The sequence below is a fragment of the Tauraco erythrolophus genome, chromosome 17 (assembly GCF_009769465.1).
Source record: "Tauraco erythrolophus isolate bTauEry1 chromosome 17, bTauEry1.pri, whole genome shotgun sequence".
Taxonomy (NCBI): Eukaryota; Metazoa; Chordata; class Aves; order Musophagiformes; family Musophagidae; genus Tauraco; species Tauraco erythrolophus.
The window spans coordinates 12,386,644-12,410,068 of record NC_141481.1 but is presented as its reverse complement, the minus strand read 5'-3'; the positions used below and the strand labels follow the sequence as shown (position 1 = coordinate 12,410,068).

The 23,425-nt window shown below is 46.9% G+C and overlaps 2 protein-coding genes across 2 annotated transcripts in view; one reads left to right on the top strand and one right to left on the bottom strand.

The window, feature by feature from the left end:
* Window positions 1-1,041: 1,041 nt before the first annotated feature.
* On the bottom strand, window positions 1,042-15,979 carry DRC3 (dynein regulatory complex subunit 3). Its single transcript, XM_009989856.2, has 12 exons — window positions 15,823-15,979; window positions 14,299-14,415; window positions 12,602-12,768; window positions 11,868-12,014; window positions 10,525-10,644; window positions 9,504-9,616; window positions 8,010-8,184; window positions 5,210-5,341; window positions 3,850-3,920; window positions 2,924-3,047; window positions 1,317-1,448; window positions 1,042-1,155 (listed from the first exon to the last, which is right to left on the bottom strand). Exons 1-12 carry the CDS (start codon window positions 15,977-15,979, stop codon window positions 1,042-1,044), a joined length of 1,569 nt encoding a protein of 522 aa, XP_009988158.1.
* A 1,994-nt stretch (window positions 15,980-17,973) lies between these two features.
* The window catches only part of TOM1L2 (target of myb1 like 2 membrane trafficking protein), a 53,667-nt gene continuing 48,215 nt past the window's right edge, over window positions 17,974-23,425 (top strand). The window contains 1 exon segment of the mRNA XM_086622564.1: window positions 17,974-18,057. Coding sequence (XP_086478690.1) covers window positions 18,006-18,057 — 52 coding nt within the window. The 5' untranslated portion in view covers window positions 17,974-18,005.

Genomic DNA, 23,425 nt, shown 5'->3' with positions numbered 1-23,425 from the left:
CAGGTGCTGGGATGGCTGCAGGCAGAAAAAAATCACAGAGCAGAAGCAGACACTAACTACCAAACAGATCTGCTCCCTCTGCAGCTCTCCGTGAGCCTCTCCAGGCCAGGTGCCCTGTCCTTGCAGCCAAGGAGTAGCAGGGAGATGACTCCGCAGTCCTGGAGCAAGACGGGGGAATTTGGGCTCCTGCCATCTTCAAAAGCACAGGGCACTGAGCTAAATTTGTGTATCACATGCAGCACCAGCCACGGGGCTTTCAGAAAGACCCGCTTTCTCCCCAGAGCGCCTATGCAGCCACCCTCTCGTTTAACCTTCCCACCTTTCTCCTTGCTTCTTGCCTGGAGCAGTACCACCCCGGCCAGCATCATTCCTCAGAAGCTGCCCACAAGTGAGCGTAGCAGCTGCTGTCACCGAGCAAGGAGGGGAATTAATGACTCCTTGCTTGGCTGTTGCGAGCGGCGGTGTGCGAGCTCCTGTGGAACCATTGATTTCCCTTCCCGCTAGCTGGGGGCTGCTCTGCTCATGCTGCAGAAAGCTGCTTTTGCGAGGGGCGGTGAGAAGACGAGGCTCCCGGGCACACAGAGCCCCCGCCAGCCTTGTGCTCACTGAGCTGGAAACCTGCTGTTATCCTGAGGGTGGTTTGATGGAGAGCACTCTTCTCCCAGGCTGCTGCCGCGTGCCTGTGGCTCACAGGTTCCTTCCGCTGTGCCTGCAGGTACCAAAAATTTCAGGCATGATATGCTACGATGATTTGGTTCAACCAGCTCACAGCTGATCCATAACCCCTTGTGACGAGGTCTGAGCTCTGTCTGCACGGGCTTCATGCCAACATGAGGGAAGAGACAGAGCTTCATGTGCTTTTCCAGAGTCAATAAGCATCTTTTATTTGCAGTTTATGGTGGGATGGAAGAAGTATGTCTTTGGCCTGAAACGTCCCAGGCAGCTCAGGCATAGAGAAGTGGCCATCCCTGCTGGGTGTGCTGCCACTGGGGGCTGTCCTGTGTGCCCTCAGCTAAGGCAGGTGCCCAGCCCGTGACATACCTATTCCATTGGCTCCAGGATCTCTGCGTTATCTAGCTTCTCCTGGAGACTGTCGATGTACTGAATGATCTCTTTGACACGCTCGCGGTTTCTGTCGATCTCGTTTTGGAAAGCCTGAACAGATCGAAACCAAGCAGTGAATCTGCAGGCATGCCAGGGTCCCTGGAGCACAGAGGGCTCCAGCAAAGGACAGGGAGCATCTTCCCTAGCAGTGTCCCTGCTAGCTGGGCCAGACCTGTCTGTGCCCCATCCCCCTGAGCATGAGGGTCTCTTACCTTCTCTGTCACGGAGGCCTGCCAGCGGTAGGTGTTGCAGAGAATGTCGCTCTCTCGCTTATCAATCTTTAGCAGGCGGATGCCATGGGATGCGTTGGCTGCGTTGACAATGGTGGTTTTGTCCACAAGAAACTAGGAGGTAACATGACCAGATGAGAGGAGGGGGACAGGCGTGCAGCAAGAGCAGTGGAGCTCAGAACTAGCAGCACTGTAACTGCAGTGCTCAGGGGAAGAAAATCAACCCTCTGTTTCAGACCGACAAAGCCCTGGGCATCAGGATGAATCCAGTGTTTTACCCTTCACAAGGACGTGTCTGGGCCTTACGACAGTGTAATGGAGTATTATCCCTAGTACAGGTGGGGAAACTGAGGCAGCACCCATGGGCTCACCTGCTGGAGCTGGGAGCAAACGCCTGCTGCCGAGTGCTCTGCTGCAGGCAGGGCTGCCTGGCAGCACATGGCAGACCCCTGCGGGCAGCTGGTGTTGAAGCAAGGCTGCATATGCTCCAGCACGCCTGGCCCAGCAGGTGCGGGAAGTGGAAAATCACACTTGGAAGGGTCTCTTGCACTAGTGGCACTGGCTGTAAATCTTCATTTTTGGAGAGTCCCAGCTTCTAATCGAAGCAGTGACTTCCCCCATGGCTTAAATAGAGGGTGGCTTCGCTAAACCATAATGACTCTCCTCCTGCAGCCAAGTGCAGCTGTTGAACAAATGAAGATTGCTTCTCCGTGGAAATGGATGGCAGCGAGGCGAAATGGGTGCGCAGCAACGGTGCGGAACTGCAGCCATCTGCACAGCCCATAAAGCAGGGAGCTCCCCCGGGGGGCTGAGGGGTCTGCTTTGTGTCTGTCAGCTCTCGATTACCTGGAGTAATGGGGGGGGTGGGATAATCTGGACAGAGCAAAACCACAGCAAATGCAAAACTTGAGTCATTTAGCCACTAAATGAAGGAATAACGGAGGCAAAAAGGTCAGCGGCGTTGCTGGCCGGAGCACTGCGCTGATCTTTGCGCTTTCTGAAAGGCTCCTGGGATCTTTGATATCGCAGCAAGACTGAGGGGCTCGGTGGAAGGCCCCGTTTGAAACGTCATGTCCTGCCCCCACATCAGCTCACGGGTCAGGGAGCTCAAGGGAGGGCTTTTGAAATCACCGAGGCAAACAGAGCCCTGGTGCAAGGAAGTCCAAGCAGTGTTCGGATTCCTCTGGGGGAGCAGGGAGGATCTGAACAAAACCAGCTGCCAGTGCAGCAAAGACGCTGCCTAAGTGCCTGCTGCGTTGGGGCTGTCTGGAAACGAGCCAGAGAAGTGAGTTGTGCTGGAGGCAGGAGAGAGCCTTGCTCAGCACCTCTCCTGGGCTGCTGCCACCAGCTCTGGCAGCGCCCAGGGAATCCTGCAGTGCAGTTATCCTCTCTCCTAGGCAGCGGAGATGTCCGGCAGAACGGCAGTTCAGCCAAGCAGAGCCAACCGCTCTCAGGAGGAGGTTACGCTCTGGTTTAGGCATGGCTCTGACTGTACCGAGCCTCCTGGAGAACCCATCCCTTCGGAGAAGAGGCTGTGGCCTCCTCTTCTTGCCAACTCCCTAGCAGAGATAATTTTTCGGTACTCTCACCATTCGAACATCATCTGGCAAATCCTCGTCGAGCTCATTCTTGGCTGATTTCTCCAGTGCAGCGATGGAGATCTCTAGCAGCTTTTCATGGTGACGGTTTTCCAGATCCCGGCACTGCGTCACCGTACAGAAGATGGTTAAGGAAAAAAGCTGACCCCACCGCTCACTTCCAGAAATTAAATGACCTCTTGTAATTAGAGACTGAGTGCCTGCACGGTGGGCCTCTGCAGGGAAGAGCCTGGCTGCTGCCAGAAGCTGCTGCGGTGTCAGGATATACATTTTCTGCTCTTAATTCCAGCTCACACACATCAGCTCTCATCCTCACTGCCATATGTTATGCAGAATTGAGAGTGGGTCTAAATTTGAAAGGAAATTGAAGGAGGCCTCCCAGGATATAAACTAAGCTCTGAACATGGTGCAATTATTTCCACGAGGCCAGTGGATATATATATCTAGTGTTGCCTGGCACTGAAACACTTTGGTATTCTCATCTCACGTGTTTCAGAAGGCATCAGGAACACAAAAATGAAGGCCATTTAAAGAAACTTCAGGAGGAATTGTAGGCATTTCGTTGGCTGCTATGGCAAGAATGTACATAGAAAACAGTCTAAGCAGATCTTCCCAGGGTTGTGTTGTGCCTATGTGGAGAAGAAAGGAAGATTCCCAAGGGGTTGAAAGCCGCAAGAGTCCTATAGCTTTTCAGCACAGGAGAACTTAGATCCTTTTGTGCTCCCCAGGGTCTTCACAGAAAGAAGCTAGGTACCTTAAATGGCCATTTCTGCAAAACTGGGAAAAGACCTTTTCCATTGATCTAAAAAAAAAAAGTAAATAATCAAATTCTATACTGATGGCTCATTTCTGGATTTAGGGGTGAGATATACCTAAATCAGGGGGAGGTCCACGCCAACATACTGTCCAAAGGATATATTTCTCTGACGTTGTCAATAAATGTTGATGCTATGACAGCAATGTTTCTTTTAAAATCCTCTATTAGTTCCTTAACAGAGGGAAAAAGAGGAAATATTACAATGAAAACTTGCATAAACATAAAAGGCAGTCAGGGAGTCTAGGAAGAATCTACAACTGATTAGAATTTGGACTCAATGCTGTTATTAGCACAGTCAGAAACTGAATCACCTCAAGCCTTTAAAGTGTTTTGAAAGTGCTGCAAGATTTTCTTTTCTCCTTCAGGGACAGAAAATCAGCATCAGTTTATTGGAGGGAAGCTGACAACGATACCTTTACCTGCTGTCTGGAGCAAGCCAGCTGATCCTTTTCACCCTCACCTAAGCAATGCATGGAGAGTGCTTCATTCCCGTGTGCTGCCATGGTGCAGTCTCCTGGTACGTATGAAGAGCCTCTTGTCGGAAGCACAGCCCATGTCTGGGCTTACTGCAGCTTTTGTTTTAGTCCTCAGAAACTAAAATTGCTGCTGCCTATTACCTCTCTCAAAAACGGCTGATGGGGAATCTGTGAAGTGTTGCACTTAAATGTCTCGATACAACAGCTCAAATACAGCCACTCGAATCCTGCAGATCCAGAAGGGCACGCAGGGAGGAATGTTTCTGCTCCTGCCATCAGTGACAGCAGATACAAGAGGACCAGTTCAGGAAGCATTAAAAGGCACAATCCTGATGCAGTGAGGAATCCATTTTGAGCTGCTGCTTGCTTTCATGCACACTCACGAAATCAAGCTGCTGCATCTCCTTGCACACGGGCCCCAGCTCCCGCCTGCTAATTTTTAAACAAATCACTTTTTTTTTTTTTTTTTTTAATGAAGATGCACATGAGCAGCCCTGCCCTAGTTTTGGAAGAAAAGTCTGGGGAGAAAAAAGGCAGCTATTATGCAAGCAAATGCAGTAAGCTGAGCAGGAATGCATGCTGTCTTATTCATAGCAAAGATCAGCTTCAAAAAATTACACCTCTAGAATCCCAAACGCGTACCACATGCTATGCAGCGACTTCCACACGCAGACCTATAAAATGACTGAGTGACCTCAAGTCCCCTTCTTTAAAGCCTAGGAAATCAGCTTGGATAGACACAAAGGACATACAGCGCTCTGCTCTGAGAAACAGAAATGTGTTGCAATGGATCAATGTCCAGGGCCTGATCTCACCCAGACCAACTCTTGAGCAGAGAACGGCTAAGATGGAGACAAAACATCAGCCTGACTGCAAGACCTATGCTCCCCTCTTTGGGCTGCTAAACAAGGGGTGCAGCAACAGAAAAACAACCCTCCCCACGTTCTGGGTGCGAGGTCTCACCGGTACGTGCTTCACCCTTACCTCCAGCTGGTCAGCTATCAGTATTTCCAAGGTCATGAGTGCTTCTGACAGCTGAAGTATGTCCTCCTTGTACTCGACTTGTTTAGACTCAGCAATATCATAACTACTGGCATTACGAATCTCATCCAGCCTCTAAACACAGAGATCCATAAATTACTTACAGTTTGTGTTCAGCACTCCATTGCAATTTAATTAACTTGTTACATATGTGAGAAAAGTTCCTGCTGCTGATTAGCTGAAATGAAATGTGATGATTCAGGAAGTCTCCAGATTTACATACTGGGTAGTCAACAGTGCTGAGGTATGCTACTGCGCTAACGATCCAGGGCAACGCAGTGGAATCCGGGAAAACGCCTTCTCAGCCTCCGGTCAGCAGAAGACTTTGCCCCTTCTACGCTTCCAACTTTGGATCCTCTTCTAACACATTTCAAGTAAAAAAAAATAAATAAATTAGATTCTTGACATGGCTGGCCATGAAGAAGAGATTAACAATTACTTCGTAGAAAGAAATGCAGGCCTAAATCCTGATCCCTCTTCGTGTCGAGAAGAATCTTGATTGACTTCCATAGGGTCAGGATTTAGTATTCTGAATATGGAATACCTATCATTGCCTGCCTTCCTCTTACAGCGAGGATTTATTGCCCTTCAGAATTAAATATTGACGTCAGTTTTGTATCAGACAAGATTTACGATTTCTTGGAACAAAAAAAAAAAATCCTCTTGTGCTGAGCAACGTATTACTTTCAAGTCTGTTCAAAATGAGTTAACAATCAAACGTTAATAGGAGGAAAAAAAAATATATACATGTTTTAGGATGTCTAATCCACTTCTCAGAGGGAATGGGACAGGCTGAAATAGGGAATTCTGACGACAACCATTGCCAAGACTTGTGTCTGAAGAGGGACTAGGTTACCCAAACTTTGCCGTGTTAAAGGGGCGAAGGGGAGAGCAAGGTGTCTTCTTTTCTAAGGTAAACAAGTCAGGAGGCTCAAAAAGCTCCCCAGCCGTTCCCGCCGCACCTCCGGGAGCAGTGACTTCAAAGTTCAAGGCCTTCAATGCTTCTTTGCTCCTTCATCAACTTCAGAGAGCAGAGTTATTTCGCAGGTTACCCGAGTTTACATGAAAGGATTACGGCGAGACAAACAGCCCCCAAGAATGGCTCACAGACCTCAGTCTGCTGGGGCCCCTGCTCCTTTTGAACTCCTCCGGCAATTTTAAACCAACAGGGAAACGCTGTTAAAATACAGTTCTGGCACCGACTCCTCTGGAATTTATATGGAAACTGGCACACTGACCACTGTGTCCTGTTCCTGCGGCTCAATCCGTAGCAGAGGCTGCAGGTCATCAGATAAAGACAAAGGGCCAAAATCTGGCCTCAGCCACGAAGACGTATCAGGAATTCAAGTGCAAGTTATGCGGATATGCATCTCCATCTTTCCGTGTTGCCTTCTGACAAGGCTGCAAACTCATGTCCCGACTTAGAGCTGATGGTCAGTGTGCCAGCATGAGTCAGCAAGGTTCAAGGACCTGGGTGCAGTGACTCAGCAGGCTGCCAGCGTGTGACGAGGCACCTAAATCAAAGTGACCTGGTTTTCAAAGGGAGCCAGCACTCGTGACTCTGCCCGGTGTCACTTGTCAGGGGCTCGCTCTGCTCAGCTGACAGTGTCACCAGGCTTGAGCCCCCCCCCCTTATTTTTTTCTGTGGAAACAAAATAATGATCCATCTATTATGCATGGGTAGAAAGGGATCCAGCTAGAAGCTACGCCCTTAGCAGCCACAATGGGTGGTTGTAGTCAAGCAGAATGAAAAAAAGAAAAAGATCTTTTCTGCTTTAAAAAGACTAGAAATGCATTACAATAACTTGATCTAATTTTTTGTTAAAGTTCTTTGAGCTCTTGTTGACAAAATGAACTGAAGCAGAAAATTACTTGAAAACAAGCTGAATACCCTGCAATCTCCTTCTTTTTCTTCTTCCTTTTTCAATGAAGGAAGAGCTATTGGAGGCCTCAAAAAGAAGGGGAGTGGCATTAAATCTGATAAATCTATCTATATTTTTTTTAATCAATTTCATCAAAAATATTTAAACTAAAGGAAAGGTTGAGCATTTCCATTTTCTGAAAGACCAGTAACTTTTCTGAATGACAAAAAAAAAAAAAAGTAAAAAAACTACCACTTTTTTTTTCTGTAAAACCTTGAAGGACCTTTACCTTTGTGGACAATAAGATAACACTATCACATGTTAATTTTGTCCTGCACTGAATTTCCAGTATAGATAAAGGCTGTCAGTGTTAGCTGGTGGTGGTTTGCCCGAAGGGTTGAAACTTCAATCTCCAAATTCTTTTCCTACATAAGTACTAAAAAACTTTTAAGGTTATGTAGTTAATGACATTATATTCGATAACACAGCAGTTTTTCTTGTGACAGATTTATACTGTAAGAAACATGTAAAGAAAGATCAGTGACTGAGCACTGGAAGAGGTTGTCCAGAGAGGCTGCGGAGTCTCCATCCTTGGAGATAGATATTCAAAGGCCATCTGGACGCTGTCCTGGGCAGCCTGTAGTAGGTGGCCCTGCTTGAGCAGGGGTGTCAGACCAGACACCGGCCGGAAGTCCCTTCCAACCTCAACCACCCTGTGATTCTGCCATTAGGGATCAAGTACTCATTCCTATTACAACAGAGTAAATCCAGAATCATTATCCTAATTTTAATGCAGTTACCCTCGTTCTCAGGGAAATTAAAAGCTGGCAAAGGATGTAGAGAAATCATGTATCAAACAAACAAAAGTATACCAACGTTACCCTTTTGTTCCGATTTTCAAAGTCTAGGATTATTTTCCTTCCTTCTTGCTGGTTGGCTGCTAATGCTTCATGAAGACCTTCGTAGAAATCAGAGACTTCAGCTTCTCGTTTTTCATGCTCTTTCAGACCATAGTTAAACAGGTTTTCACACACAGAGACAAACTCCTTCCTGTACGTGACACCAGAGTCAAGGTATTTTGCTTATTCAGTGGAGCAACACGCTGTGTTCCTTCTACCTCTGCAAATATGAGCAACAAGACTCAGAAGCTACTGTGATGTAACCCCCATGGTTCTTGCTGGGAGCAGGCTGCCAGGTATTCTGTCTGTGGCAGGACTGGGTAACCCATTCACATTTTATGCATAGGATTTTGCTACCTTAAGGGTATGGAGAAAGCTGTGGCAACTTGAGGGGAAAAAGGCCTTGAGGGAAATAATAAAAAAAAAAGAAATACATATACTTCTCTGACTCTTTTCTGACACAGCAGCTGAATAAAGCATACAACCCTATCTATCTTCACAAGTGTGAATACAGTGCCTGTGTAGTTAATAAATACGGCTCTGGAGCCCACAGCCAGAGCACAGAATAAACTACTGACTGGGCTGCATCACAAAAATAACGTCAATTTTTCTTCTGCTATTATCTTGGCAATGGAATTGTTTCTAGAGTCTATTGTAGTTAAGCCATGATGCATTTTTTCCCCAACAGTGTAATGCAATTTTAAGGAAGGTCAAGTTACTGGCCTTGACAATGCTCTATTAATCTGAATGAGAAAAGAAAGAAGAAGAAAAAAAAAAGTGTCTGCTTTCTGATCCCCCATGTAGGAGCAATGATCAGAAAAAAGTGCTGGCCTGAAAACTTCATGTTGCTGGCTCTGGCAGGTTGTGAGATATGTGACTCATATCGTTCTGATTAGTCTGTTCCTATCTCCTGCCACTTCAATTTCAGCATGATTTTAGCAACTGCACTCTTACAATCTAACTGACAGAGATTTATCTTATAGCTCATTCTAAAGTTTAAGTGGGTTCCAAACTTAAAGAAAGTACAAAGGCTTGATTCTGGAAGGGTCAGAAAAGAAGGCTACGGAAATTGGGTTTGATTCAAGTGAAGGAAAAGGAATACGGTGATTACGATGGGGAGAATTTAAAACGCTGGAATCTCATGACCTGTTGGTGATAGAAACAAGTGGTTTTCCAAAGGGGATGTTTCAAGCTGGGTTGGCCAGCTTGCCAGTAATATAAACCATTTGTTTGTAGCCCTCATATTTCATGACATATCAAGCCTTAAAGCTGTCAGTGGGCTCACAGTCTTGCAGTGGGTTGGGTATTTTTTTTTGTATCATTCCAAAATTGAATGCAGACCGTCTCAGATCTTAGATCAATGCAGCTTTCAGCCCTGGACAAAAGCAACGGATGAAGAGTCCCTGTGGATGCACCTCCTTCTTAACTCAAGGCATTACGTTTTAGCTGTAGGTATTCTAAACGCAGGAAGGATATGCCTGCAGCAGGTCACTCACTCCAGGGAGGTAAGCCAGTTTGGCAGCTTCTGTATCCTCTGCATACATACTGTCAAACAGGAATGATCCATTCAGGTACTCCACAAAGGCTGCCTTTGAAGAGAACCAGAGCAACGTAAGTAAAATAAAGAGTGCCAACCTGCTGCCAGTCCTCAGGATGTGTCTCTCCTATAAACACTTCACCAGCAGAGGAACACTGGTGTAGACAGTAACACCAACACAATAGATACACCAACCAAGGCATGAAAGCAACCTGCAACTAGAGTGAAAACCATCCTGGTTCACGTGTGGCTTTGCTGCTAGAACTCTCTAGCCTAAGGATAGAAATCACCATTTAATCTTAGATAAGACATTATCACATACAATAGCATGCTGCAAGGCCATTAAGCCTTCCAGATAAGAAGTCAGTGGACTTTGAGGAGGGATGGAGGGAAGAGCTGCAGGTGTCCTTCCTGTCACTTAACCACCTCCTGCTCGTCAGCCAGTCTGATCTTCTAGAGGGCTGGAACACAGAGGCAGACCCAGACTGAAAGCACCATTCTGCTGGGTCTTGTTTTTGGTCTGTTCATAGAACTACAGTGATCTCTGAAAGCCCTAAAGAGTTTAACCAGAACACTAATGAAAAGCATTAACTTAGTGTGAAAGAGAAAAAAAGTCATTGCACCATGAAAACGCTAACAGTTCCCTCAGACCTGTAGTTTTCTTAATCTCATGTTGGGCTGATAAGATCCACAGGCATGATGTACTGTTTAACTTTGCAAGGTCTGCATCTGTAGTTCCGTTGTTCAGCCAAAAGAATTACGTTCCCCCACGTCACGTGTATTCCACAGCAGTTCCTGCTTTCATTCAAAAGATGAGATTTGGAGATCACAGGGATTAATCCTTAGTTTTAGCACAGTCGATGTTAACCTCTCATTAAATCTTCAAGCAGGTAAAGGAGAAGTCAATACGTGTTGCTTCTTTCTCCTGAGACAATTTACAACCAGCCAAAGAAAATATACCTTGTGGTGCTCCAGCTCCTTCTGCTTCGCCTGTTTTTCCTCCAGCTGAGCCAGGGCCTGAGCCTCCTCACGTTCCAACGGCTCAGTAAGATCTTGATACTGTAAAACTGCAGCTTCTCGCTGAGAAAAGCAAACAAAGAAAATATTTATGTTAGATTATCCAGCATTGCTCAACAAATCTGGGCAGAAGCATCCGATCTTTCTAGAACACGCACCTGAGTGACATCTGCATCTGCATTTCTTTGTGGGATTTTTATTAAACTGCTTACGAAGTTTCTAATCCATTTCTCATCACATTTTTTGTTGGCATATTACTCTGACTCTGCATTCAGTGCATCTGAGCTGATTCAGGCCCAGGAAACATTTCTCTCTCCATTTCCTCATCTTTACAGGTATTTTTCTTTTTTCTTTCCTTTTTTTTTTTTTTTTAGCAGGAGGCCCTGTTTTGACTTCCAGAGTTTGAGCTCTGATTTGATCAGCTAGTGAGTTTAATACATTTTCTAGGGAGAAGAAGGCTCTTCGAAGGAGTGGATGGCAAGGTAGTAGCAGGGGCAAGAATGTTATTAGCTTGAAAACGGAGCTTAACAAATTTAAGTATGCAATTCTATGACATACTGTCTGTATGAGCAGGGACTGGAACCAATGACCTGGAAAGCCCTTCCAGTCCTAAGGTAAGAGTAATGTATATTCCAAGAACAGCTCCTGCTCTGTGCCAAGCAAATTTACAATTCATCATGTACTTTGGTTATTTATAAAAAAAAAAAGTAATCCAAAAGAACCCCTTCTGTGTTCCTTTGAGCTCTGGGATCAAAAAGCAGGTTAACCACAGGTTACTGGTGTGGATGCACTGTCCTTTTCTCAGAAATCAAGAGTGGGAAGCGCATTCAATGGCAACTGCTTGCCTGGATAGCGTGTCAGTCCGCTACTGGAACAACCCGCCCAGCGAGCAGCAGGACCACCAAGCCCCCTTCCCCCGGATCCTTGTCTCAAGACTGATCTCCTCCGAGACTTTCGGATCTCTAAGGCGGCTTGCGCTCACACTGCAGCCTCTCTGTGGCAACATTAACCAGGCCCCTCTCCCACACACAGCTGCTGATTTTCACCAAATCTCTGAAGACATCATGCCTCTGACACCTCTGCCTCTCTGTCAGATTTGATAGAATTTGGCCTACAGGTTCCCAGCTGTTCGGCGCAGGCAGAGTAAACACAGCGTGTTTCTGTGAGCCTAATTTCTGCAGGGAACCTGCCCCGAACGGTAGAATGCTGCTGGCATACCAACAAAGCAAACGCTCTGTAAGATGCTGGTGCCCAATTTCCCAAGCAGGGAATGCAGAAAATCTTACCGTGGCGTCGCTCACGAGCTTGAAGTCCAAGTATACCAGCTTTGGAAGATGAGCGACAACAAAGAGAGTATACTGCTTGTCGTCGCAGAGAGGGTTCCCCGTGAGATTCAGCGTGCCCAAGTTTTTAAACCTCCTGAGATAGATCACCTGTGCCGAGGGGGAAAGAGATGCTGTACTTCCCAGTGCTGGGGAAACACACAGCCTCCAAATTCATTGCTCTTATTACAATTATGTTGCAAAACGCGTCCTGCTCTGCTGCCAAACACAGGCATCATTAAAGTATGAGTTTCTAATGCTTTCAGGAAAGGAAATACTTAAATTTGCACTGTGAATATATAAATGATGGGTGTAGAGAGAAGGCAGATGGGGTGGACAAATCACGGGTCTTAGGTTGGTAAGCTGCCCTCAAAAGAACCCCAAATAAATCCCAGTCTCTACTCCCTCCTTTTCTCATACATAGCTACTTCATCTTTTCCCAGCTTTCACCAGAACCAACAGGAACTTTCCCTGGCTGACAGCAGTGACAGAACCGGGCCCCAGTGAGTCAATAAATAGCTGTAGTAAGCACTTAGCGCCGGGACAGCTTACCAAAACCCTAACTTAGGCTACAGAAGCAGTGAAATCCTAAGGAGAGTTTTCTCCTCTGAGGAGGGGCTTGGATACAGTGGCAAACATCAGTTTTAGAATATTTGATCCTTTGATAATGAACACTTGCAAAGACAGGGAGCACTCACATCTTCCAGAGTGGTCAGGTTATTCTTTCCTATGGAGAAAATCTGCAGCTCTTGCAACGTGTCCATGTGCTCAATTTTAGATATTCTGTTATTGTAGAGACTGAGGTCCTGCAGTTTGACGAGGGCATCCAGACCCTCAATTACTTCAATATTGTTGAAGGACAAGTCTGGGGAAGAGTTTAGAAATCAAAAGTTTTACAAGCAGACGTTAAATTATTTCTAGCAGAATGACCTGATTTTGACCTTGCATTTAGCCTGGTTCTTGATTTGGAGTTCATGTACAGTATTTTCCTCAGGGGTGTTCAGTGTCCCACAGGAAAGGCTCAGCATTACATTATCATTCATTCACACCTCCTCTTTGCAACTGTCCATGCAACTTTTAAATGAGAGAAACAGTTGAAAGTGTTCCATGCACAGTCCACATACCTGGACCTGAAAGTGATTTCTACCTTATGGGGAACCTCAAAATACAAGAGGTGGGGCAATGCTTTAAAAGAGGTGTATGTTTGTAACATTTTAATTTGTTTTTTAATTTGACACTCCCTGCTTTGATTCTTGCAGACTCTTGCCTGCCACACCAATGCCCACTGTCATGGTCATTCCCACAGGACCAACAGATGCCAGTCCCACGCTCACAGTCCCCCTGTTGTCAACGGAGGTATGTAAATGCACACACTCACTTTAGCTGTTTCACTCATTGAAATTTCCTCTTATCCTGCCAGAACATCTATCTTAACACCTACATTCATCACGACTAAGGGCAGTATTTACCTTCAGGCCAGTACTGAATGACTCAGGAGTCCAAAAATCGTTGATGAGGTTACCAGGTGCCTGCATCACCCCAGCCCCTGGGCAGCAAAGACACTCACGCCGCAGCTGCTGAACCACCGCAGCCCTTGGGCCAACAAAACCCACGAGTGTGCTTCAAAACACTCTGCTTACATTGTGGCGATCAGCTGTTGATTCCCAAGTGTATTAGTCATCTGTACAGCAGAACGGTGCAGACAACTGGGTGGAAGAACCCATTAGACATCTCAAGATGTGCTTGTGAACTGAAGCCCTGCATGCTATTCTCAGTGGCTGCTGAGGATATATGTACACTGCCAGCCAGCAATGTGGCTACGGTTCCCAGAGAATGCTCCAAGCTATGAATCTGCAGCAGCAAGCTCACCCATCCGCCCACCACTGTGTGATGCTGCTATCAGTATGCCAAGTTTTTAGTGAAAAAGTAGTCACATAAGACTACAAGGATGGGCACTTCTTGGGACAACAGTAACGGCAAACCCTTACGCATGTAGAGGTAAGGATACTGTTGCTTTTCAGTCTGCAAAATGCCTACATTTCCTCTGAAAACAAAACATAGGCTTCTAAATCACAGAGGTGTTTCCATAAAAATTTCTGAAAGTCACCTCCAAATAGGAATACAAACCCTGGAAACAACCTTGAAATCTCAGCTTCCTGTTTCTGCCACACCAAATGTATTCAAACCAGTTTTTAAACATTTGAAGGATTGTTTTGCAGCTCTGACATTCAGGCATTTTGACATTTGGTGGTTAAACGAGGAAACACAGACAGCTGACAGCCTTCCCTGGGAAAGCTCCTATCAGTCGTGTTTGTGAGGGAATGCAACATCCTGGCTTTATCACAGATTGCTTTGCACCTGTGAAGGCATCCAGCCTTGTATGCCTGTATCTTACCAAGCTGTACAAGGTGAACCAGACTCTCCAGAGCTTCTATCTTCTCAATGATGTTGTTCTCCAGCTGCAGTTTAGTCAGATTCTCAAACTGCCACAGATTATCAATCTGCAGGATATCTAAAGGAAAAAAAAATAAAAGAAAATTGCTTTTCATGTGAGACATCTTTCAGTTTAGCAGACACGCTGTCTTGCACAAGGAAAACATGTCCAGTCTTACCTCCAAAATGATTTTCAGCAGATTATGATAGCGTGTGATGACTGCCCTAGAGAGCTGAGAGGTCCACTGGCTGGACAAGATTGCAATGAAACAGCCCAGTTAACCTCAGTGTCCTGCACCAGTGCACACTGCTCATCAGCGATGCCAATGAGTCGCTGAGGGGATGCTGACTACAGCCCTGCAGTCGAGAGTGGCTTTATGAATCCACTACTAGGAGGCCTTGACCTTCATTTTCCTTCCCAGCTCGAAGAGGGAGGTTTGGGATGAGACTCTGCTTTTCTCCACGTTTGCAGGCCAGTGGTGGCCAGCTACGGCTTTTGTAAACTACTCTTTGCTCCTGGGATTCTCATCACAGGGGAGCAAGTTGGGGTTTACTTTTCTGTGAAGGCTGCAGTTTAGAACTAATCAATATCCCTGCATTTAGCTTTCGCCAAAAACAGAATCACAAGGGCAGGCTGTTAGGCATTACAGCAGAACATTAGGACCAAGGTGAGAGAAAATACAGAACGTTCCCATTCCCAATTCTCTTTGCCCCGCTGATGGATTCCCAGAAGATTTCGTTACTGGCTCTGCTGTTATTGTTTAGTGAGTGCAGAGTAAAGCAAAGAATTGAATGCACAAAATATTAACATAGTTCTGTAGTTTGTATTTGCAAACAAGTACATGCAGGGTCAAGTAACAGGGTGCATGTTCTAAGGAACTCAACTAATACACGTACTATTTTACTGGAGCACGCAATGAATAATAAAAGCAGATTTTTGCCCACGAAATTATATACTCCCAAAATACTGAGATATTGAACCAAACGTTCTTCCTTTTCATTTTTTGAATGCAAGTTTATGACTGGTTTAACAGTAAGAGGCAAGCTGCGATAATGCTATGGATGACTGGAGGAAGCCACCAAATTGGACTGTAATCACCATAATCCACCAAATAGCTCTCACATAATCACCAGCGATGGTGGAGTCTGCCCAGGGTTTGGTTTGTCCAGGTACAGAAGGGCCCAATAGGCCTGTGGCCTGTAGGTGTCACCACAATATAAATGTTAAATAAGAATAGCAGTGACAATAACAGCACCAAGTTAAGCAGCTTTAAAGTTACCCATCAGCAAAGGCACCCAGCTCTCTCTGTTGAAACTACTTCTTGCAGGTAGGACTGAAAACGTAAGTCCAGAAGATATTTTGCTTTTCACATAACAAATCCAAGCTAATCATGATTGTTTAATTGCCAGTTGGCCACTTCATGCTTAATTCTCTTACCCTCTAATGAAAGAAGAAGAAAAAAAGAGTGTATATTCTGATACTCACTTCTAAAACTAAGCTGTAGCTCTGTCACATCCTTAAAGTTGATACCTTCCTTTTCCACAAGCTTTCCTGTGTCCTCTAGGCACTGCTCTTCGATGGCTTTCTGAAGCATTTCATCATCAATAACGTTTGGCTCAATGCTATCGTACAACTGACTCATTTTCAGACAGTATCAGCCTTAAAGGACAGAAAAGAAAAACAAATAAAATCACATCCTGGCTGCCATTTCCATTCATTGAACAGGCATGACAGTTCCAAGGAATTAGGAGCACAGCTGAGCGTTAAGAAGATCTAATACCTCACAGCTGATATCAAAGACAGACTTGATTTTTATCACGAAGTCACTGATTCAACTCTAAGCGCAGCCTTCCAGCCCAAGCACTGTAAAATGGCTGGGCACAATCACATACAAACTTCACACCACGTTTGGGAGTTTTCCATGAAGAATCCCAGATAAATAGACCAGGAAAGGAGGCCCTGAGCAGCACCTATGAGCAGCAATGGTTTGTCACGTGGCAATCACCTGTTGCAGAGACCCCTCTTCATGAAGAAGACGTGTTCAAGGCTCTGTGCACCATTTAATCCAGTTTTAAAATGTGAGTTTCTCATAATAGGCAAATTTGATTTAAAGAGTACGAGGCATGTATTTATAACAGGAAAAGTAGCAACAGCAGTTCACTAAATTTTAAACACCAACATCATAACAAAAGTGAAAACAAATTTGAGGAAAGAGGGAAATTTATAGACAATAACAGCAGTTTTCTGAAGAGGGCACTTAATGCAGATCCCTAGTAAAGGCTGTTTAGTTCAGTCAATACACAGTACTGCGACTAACACCTTTGCTTTGGGAAACAGACAATTCTGTTAGTCAAAACTTTCTGTCCTGGCTTTGTTATTTACATATCCCTAACCTTGCCCGGGAGGCAATCACAGAATCCCAGAATGTCAGGGATTGGAAGGGACTTCAAAGGATCATCTAGTCCCATCCCCCTGCCGGAGCAGGACCACCTAGATCAGATCACAAATGATCTGAGACTATTATGAGACTATTTATCTTTCTAGAACTGTGCACAGTTAATGAATCAGTATGAAGGACTTGGATCTTCAAACTTTTGCCTGCGTAAAATGTCTGTAATCGTGGAAAAAGTTCTGCTGACTTTTGCATAGGAGGGCAGGAATGATAAATGCTTGGGTTTAGAAAGTTGTCTCCTCATTACGGCTTTTAATTAACAAACCAAACCTCTCTATGGCTGTGCTCAGTGTAGACCGAGGAGTAGCAGGTTCTGGATTTATCCATCCTTGCCCTGCCGGACTTCCCACTTTCCCTGTATTTGTCCATTGTGTCTTTAGTCAGCGTCGGTTCCACAGGGCTCATGGCAGCACGAGGTCAGCACCTCACTGCACGCAGCGGGAACAACGCGGGTGTCAGTGCGAGCTCCGGTGGGACTCGCAGCCAGCCGGAGCCCTGGGAAGCAGCGCCACGTCCCCGGCACCCCCCGGCCCAGCAGGGCCCGGGACGGGGACCCCGGCGCTGCCCGTCAGGGTGGCTCTGACCCGGGTGGGCTGCTGCCTTCCCCCGCGGGACCCGCCCAGGCCCACACCCCAGCCTCCCGGCCCCGCAGCCCCCCAAGGCTCCAGGCCGGCTCCGCGCCCCCGGCCCGGCCCCACCTGCGCCTCGGCCCCAGCGCCCGCTGCTAAGGAAGCCCAGGCACGTTGCTAAGGGCGGGCACGTGACAGGCTCGCCCGCCAATGGCCAGGGAGTGGGTGGGAAGGCTGGCTGCTAATCAGAGCGCGAGAAATCCGTGTCAGCCAATCAGAGCCGGCACCGTGCCCTCGGGGGCGGGAGGACTCTCACACGATTGATGTTTCCTCTGCCCAATAGCAATAGAGAATTATTTGGCCGTTGTCCAATGGAGAATGCCAGGAGCGGCGTCCCTGCTGTCCATCAACCGGAGGGCGTGGAAAGGGCCGGGACTGCCGCGGGGGCGGGCCCCTCGCTTGACAGTGATGGGCACACTCTTTAACCTATGACTCCGCTGGGCATCCAGCCACCGCCCAATCGGCTGCAAGGAGGCGGGCCACGCTTGGCAGAGCAAGCTGCGGTTGGTGTGCGCGGGTGCCAGTCAAGGCGGAAGGAGGTGGCGGGAGGGGGGGGCCGCCGGGCCGCTGTTTGTTGTCATCCCAAGATGGAGTTTCTGCTGGGGAACCCGTTCAGCACCCCGGTGGGGCAGAGCCTCGGTAAGGCGGGCCGGGGGCTGCGGGGGGCTCGGGGGGGGCCGGAAAGCCAGCAGGGTCTCTGGGGGGCTCCCGGCAGCGGGGGGCTCCGGGGGTCAGCGAGGTGCTGGGGGGGCGGTGGGGGGTCTGTGAGGGCCCGCGGGGGCTCTGGGGCCGGCAGGGGGCTGAGGGATTTAGTGGAGGTTCTGGGGGTTGTGGGGATCTCGGGGGTTAATGAGGGACGCCGGCGGGGGTGAGGCGTCTGTGGGGGCTGGGGAGTGCTCTGGAGGGACGGGAGGGCTCTGGGGGTCGCAGGGATCGCAGGGTTGGTGGGGGCTCTGGGAGTGGCGGTGAGTGCTGTAGGCCTCAGTGGGGGTCTCTGGGGTGAGCATGGGTTGCAGAGGGCTCTGGAGGGGGCAGTGGTGGCTTCAGGCAGGCTGTTTGCCATGAGGAAGGAGCGACTCCGCTCCAAGATGGTTGATGGATGAAGGAAAGTTGTTGCATCCCCCGTTGCATCCTTTTCCTGCCTGCGAGCGCCTTGCTACAGAGCAGCCCTGTCGTTCAGCCACCTTTTTCCCCAAGTGTCGAAAGCTCCCTGGGCCTGTGCATGCACAGGGAGGGTGACGTGGTTTAGCGACACGAGTACATGCCCTGTTTTCAGCCCAGAGCTTGAATTGTGGTTTTGCTAATGCTTTGGTGCCATTAGGCAGGTTATTTTGAGTGTGCTTTCACCGTGCGACTAGCCCAGGCCTTGCTGGATTGCTGTGTTTACTCCCTCCCTGTCACAGACGTGTTCACTCTGAAACGTGACAAGCCCGCTTTCGGGGTGGGTTGTCGTGGCTAGGGCCGCAGGATGAAGCCCGGGCACCACTTCTGCAGAATTTGAGAACTTGCCCACGGTTGGGTGGGCTGTCACTGCCTTCCGCTTTCTCCTCTCAGGCCCTGAAGAAATACAAGATCTCTCACATTGCAGTGGGAAAGAACGACAGACTGGCTCAGGTTCCTGCTCTGTGGGGACTGTGGCACATGGTCCCAGAAGCCACAGCGATGCTCAGTCAAATGCACTTGCACTAGCATCCCTCTCCAGTAAAACTAGGCTCTTAGTTTCCTTGGTTTGTTTCATAAGCAGCAGTAATTCTGATGCCTTATTTAGGGGTTATATATCGCGTAATCTATAGCTTTTCTACATTAATTCATGGAATGATGGAAGACTTATGTCGTTGGAAATCAAAGTGGAAAAATTTGCAAGGTACCTAGCTGTGGCCTTGAATCCCAGGAGTTCTTTTATAGTAGTCTTCTCGCCCACACGTGCAGAGACACCCCCTTGTAGAGGTAAAAGGCCCTTAAATGGGTAAGTCTCGCACTGTGGTTTGGAGATGGCTGGACTCTGGCTTTGTCAGACTGTATGGAGCATATGTATAGCTTGCTGTTTTTCTTTAGCCATCTGGGCTGTTTATTTCTTCTGCTTAGGGAGAGAAGTGCCGAGAGTTGGAGGATAATAATGAGGACAGCGAAAGTTAAACATGATTTTAAAATGAATTCGCTTTGTTGCGTTTGACCATCTGACCACATCTGCCAGGGCAGCTGGCAGCTTTGCTGCTGGGACCAGCCTTCTACAAGGAGCGTTGTTCAGGGAAGGCAATCATTTCTCAGCTATCTGTTGTCAGTTTCTTCTAGCATCAGAGAGTGGTTTAAGGGGCTTTCTTAAGAATTGTTGGGGGGGTTTAGCAGTAAAATCTGCTTTTCTGGTCTTTTGCGTTCCTACCTCTGGAGTGCAAAGATTTTCATCACTCTGATGTCCCCTTGCTCTCTTTGCATGAGCAGTGGCTGCACTTTAAGGACGGGTTTTCGTTCCTGGGGGAAAGACATAGCTGCAGGTTTTATTCTGGGAGAAAAATTTTTCTGTTTCTGTTATCGCTGCCAGTTATCCCTTTCTGAGACAACAGTAAAACAAAAACGTGCCTTGTTCTCAGACAGTGCTATTTGCCCAGTGTTTCCACAGTTGTTTTTTTTTTTTTTTTTCAATGAGCTTGTGGAATATAATTTTCACTTATGTTTCTCTTCATTCTTGAAAAAAAACTGAATAATTCTGTAATTCTGTTTAAACATATTGTGTTGAACACGGTTGCGATGTTTTCAAGCAAGGCCTAGCACTCACCATAAGGAAGAAGTGCAGAAAATGATGCAGGTCCATCAGCACACCGAGAATGCATGTTCTCTGCCAGGAAGTAGCAGTGGTTCACATGAAGATTTAATTAGGGCTAAACAATGTCTTCAGATGAACGCCAGGTCTGAAAGAACAAAGATGCCAGAGAAGGTTTGGGGAGAGCTGAGAGAGGTAATACAAGGGATTTTTGCTTTTCACTTTCTCTTTATCTGGATAGTGTCTGAAGCTAGGCAGACTTTTGATGTTAACTCTTTTGCTTAATGTGGGAAAGTGGTGCTAGGATGAGCTCAGAGGATTTGTAATGGAGACAGAGTTTCCTGCATCTCAAGGGCCAGTTTAAATGGCAGACAGGTTCCTCATCCCTGAAAGCTACCCGTTTTTTTGACTGGCTCGTGTGGTAGCCTCCATTTAGTTTCTGGTGGTGGCATAACAGAAACTGTATAAGCCATCACCATGGCTACTAATTACAAACCTCACTTAATTTTTCTGTAATACTTTGGTTGACCTGTGGACACTGAACTGTCCTTATGTCTCTAGCAAGGTCTTCTCCTGAGTGGCGGGGGTAGTTTTTGGCAGGGCTGTTGTGTGGAAGGCAGGCAGCTGCTGCCATGTGCCTAAGAGATTCCCGAGCTTAAAAAACATTTTGCTCATTCCATATTGCTTTTTACCTGGAGCTTGCAGTGAAGGGAGGTAATGGCATCGTTTTACATATAAACTGAAAAGGTCACCCAGGATTTTATAGCAGAATCCAGTACTTCCCAAAGTCTTTGTGAGGAAACAGTGCTTTTCAGCATCCTATGAGACTTAGAAGTCTTTGTAATTGTAGAATCACAGAATGGTTCGGGTTGGAAGGGACCTCAAAGATCATCCAGTTCCAACCCCCCTGCCATGGGCAGGGACACAGAATGGTTTGGGTTGGAAGGGACACCAGGTTGCTGAAAGCCTCATCCAACTTGGCCTTGAACACTTCCAGGGATGGGGCAGCCACAACTTCTCTGGGCAACCTGTTCCAGTGCCTCACCACCCTGAGAGCCCTTCACAATGTTGCTTTCCTCGGTCGTCAGTGCTTCCTAGCAGGCCTCCTCGGGGTGATCCTGGGCAGAGGCTGCTTCTCGTGCTTTTAACTGGTGCCGTGTTCTCAGCATCCGATGAATTCCACAGCCATCAGCGGTGCCGGACAAGGAGCCCGGGGAGATGCCGGAGCTTTCGCTGACAGCTTGTGCTGCACGGCCCTGGCCATCGGAGGGGTGGCCATGCCACCAGCCCTGGAGAACATCTTTGTGAAAGCTGGCAAGGGTCTGGAGGGTGGAACTGGGTGCTGTGGCTTTCGCAGGTTGCCGAGTATGTTGGGGCTGACAAGATCCTTTGTGGCATTGGGTGTTGGCCCAGTTCTTATGACTGAACCATTTGGGTTTTTTTTCCAGTTAATACTGTAAATATGATAGACTAGATCCTTAGAGGAGGACTATTTTGAAGAATACTCTTGACCAGTGAGGAGGAAAAGTACGGCAAGACGTGTAGTCAAACAGCGAAGACAGACTGCTTGCTATCTGGAGAGAGGCTGGCCTGGGGAAAAAGCTGCAATTTACAGTAGCGGGAATTTGCCTTGAGATTCACCATCCTGCCATAAATTGCATTTTTATCTTTCTTTGTTCAAGGGAGCCATCTTTAAAGTGTCACCACTCTATTCAAGGTTATGAGAACAAATACCCTTACAGTGGGTTAGCGAAAGCAACTTAGATGATTAAAGCTGATTGAATTACAAGAATGTGGAGGACTGGTGACTTTTTTTGCTCATTCTGCTTATTTGATGTAGGCCATATGGCTTACACATGAGGACACAGGAAAACCAATTACACTTTGTAGTATTTTTTTCTTTTTTTTTTACACTGGAGACTTTGCAAAGGTTTCAGGAGAATGTTTATTGGTTTGAATCCAAACCAAGTCTTGCTGCTGGCCACCCCTCCTGGCACCCTCAGGTGAGGAGGGCTGAGTTGGGGCAGTGATGTATGAAATGGGCTCCTCGCAGGGTGACGGGCGAGAGCATCAAGGTCCATTTTGGTAAGGGCTCTGGTCAGGGCTGTGAGTCCTGCTGAAGCGAAGCCGTTCTTGCTGCAGCCTGAAGTCTGCTTGACTTGGAGCCAAAGACCTCCAGGGAGAGAGGTCCAGCACCTGAGCTCAATGCACAGACACCTGTAAGTTGATTTCTAACAACGCAGTAGAAATTAAGGTGTCCTGTGTAACAGGGGGTGGGGGTGTTGGTCAGACGATGCTGCTTTACACCCCTGCTCCCTGTTGATGGAGGGAGGTTTGAGTGAGGGCTGCTGGTCTGGGCACTTGCCTTGGAGTCTGTTTTCGGGGGAGGCACAGTGCAGTGATTTAATACAGAGTATTGTTTAAGGAGGCTACAAAAACAAGGCTTCAGCAAAAGATACGGAGGCACTTTATTGAAGCAACAGTGAGGCAGACAGCTTTTCAATTGATTTTTATCAAAGCACTTGCAGTTTCCATTCAAGGCTGTTAAATTGATAATAAATATGGTGGACAGAGTCTGTTTCCAGAGCTGCTGTTTTGTTCCCCTCTCTTTTTTTTTAAAATGACAAAATGCCTCAGCTTGGGGAGCGTATAAACACCTTTTTATTTTCCTTTCCATAGAAGCACTTAAGACCTTTCTTCAGATTTCTTATATCTTAAGATTTTTATGAGGTTTAGAATAAAAATGGTTCCTAAATAAATGAATTGATGGCTACATGCAGGAATAGAGAGATGTATTACGGTGAGCAGCCCAGGATAATCCTGCAGGAGGAATTAACCCAGGCTTTCTTGTCCGCGTACACAATTTGCCTAAGTTCCCTTCAGAGTAAACTTACTACTTTGCTGTGCTGTAAATAAAACATATTTTTAAAGACAAACCTTTTCCTAATGCCAGAAATCAGTGTTTAAAGTTCACACCGTAATCGTAGGGTCTGGTACCAATAAAATTGTATCTTTGCAGCATGCTGTTGGGGTCTGAATCATCTCTAATTGATTGCATTATAATAAAATAAAAAGTCCTTTGCATTTACCCATAACCACTGAAGTGTTGTGCCCTGTTCTAAGGGAAGCTTTTCTCAGGACAAGGTAGCCAGTAACTTTTCTTGCTATCAGATGCCCACAGCATATGCTGTATCAAAAAGATAAATTTTGCCTTTGCCCGGAGTGAAGAGTGTAGCTGATCAGTCATTT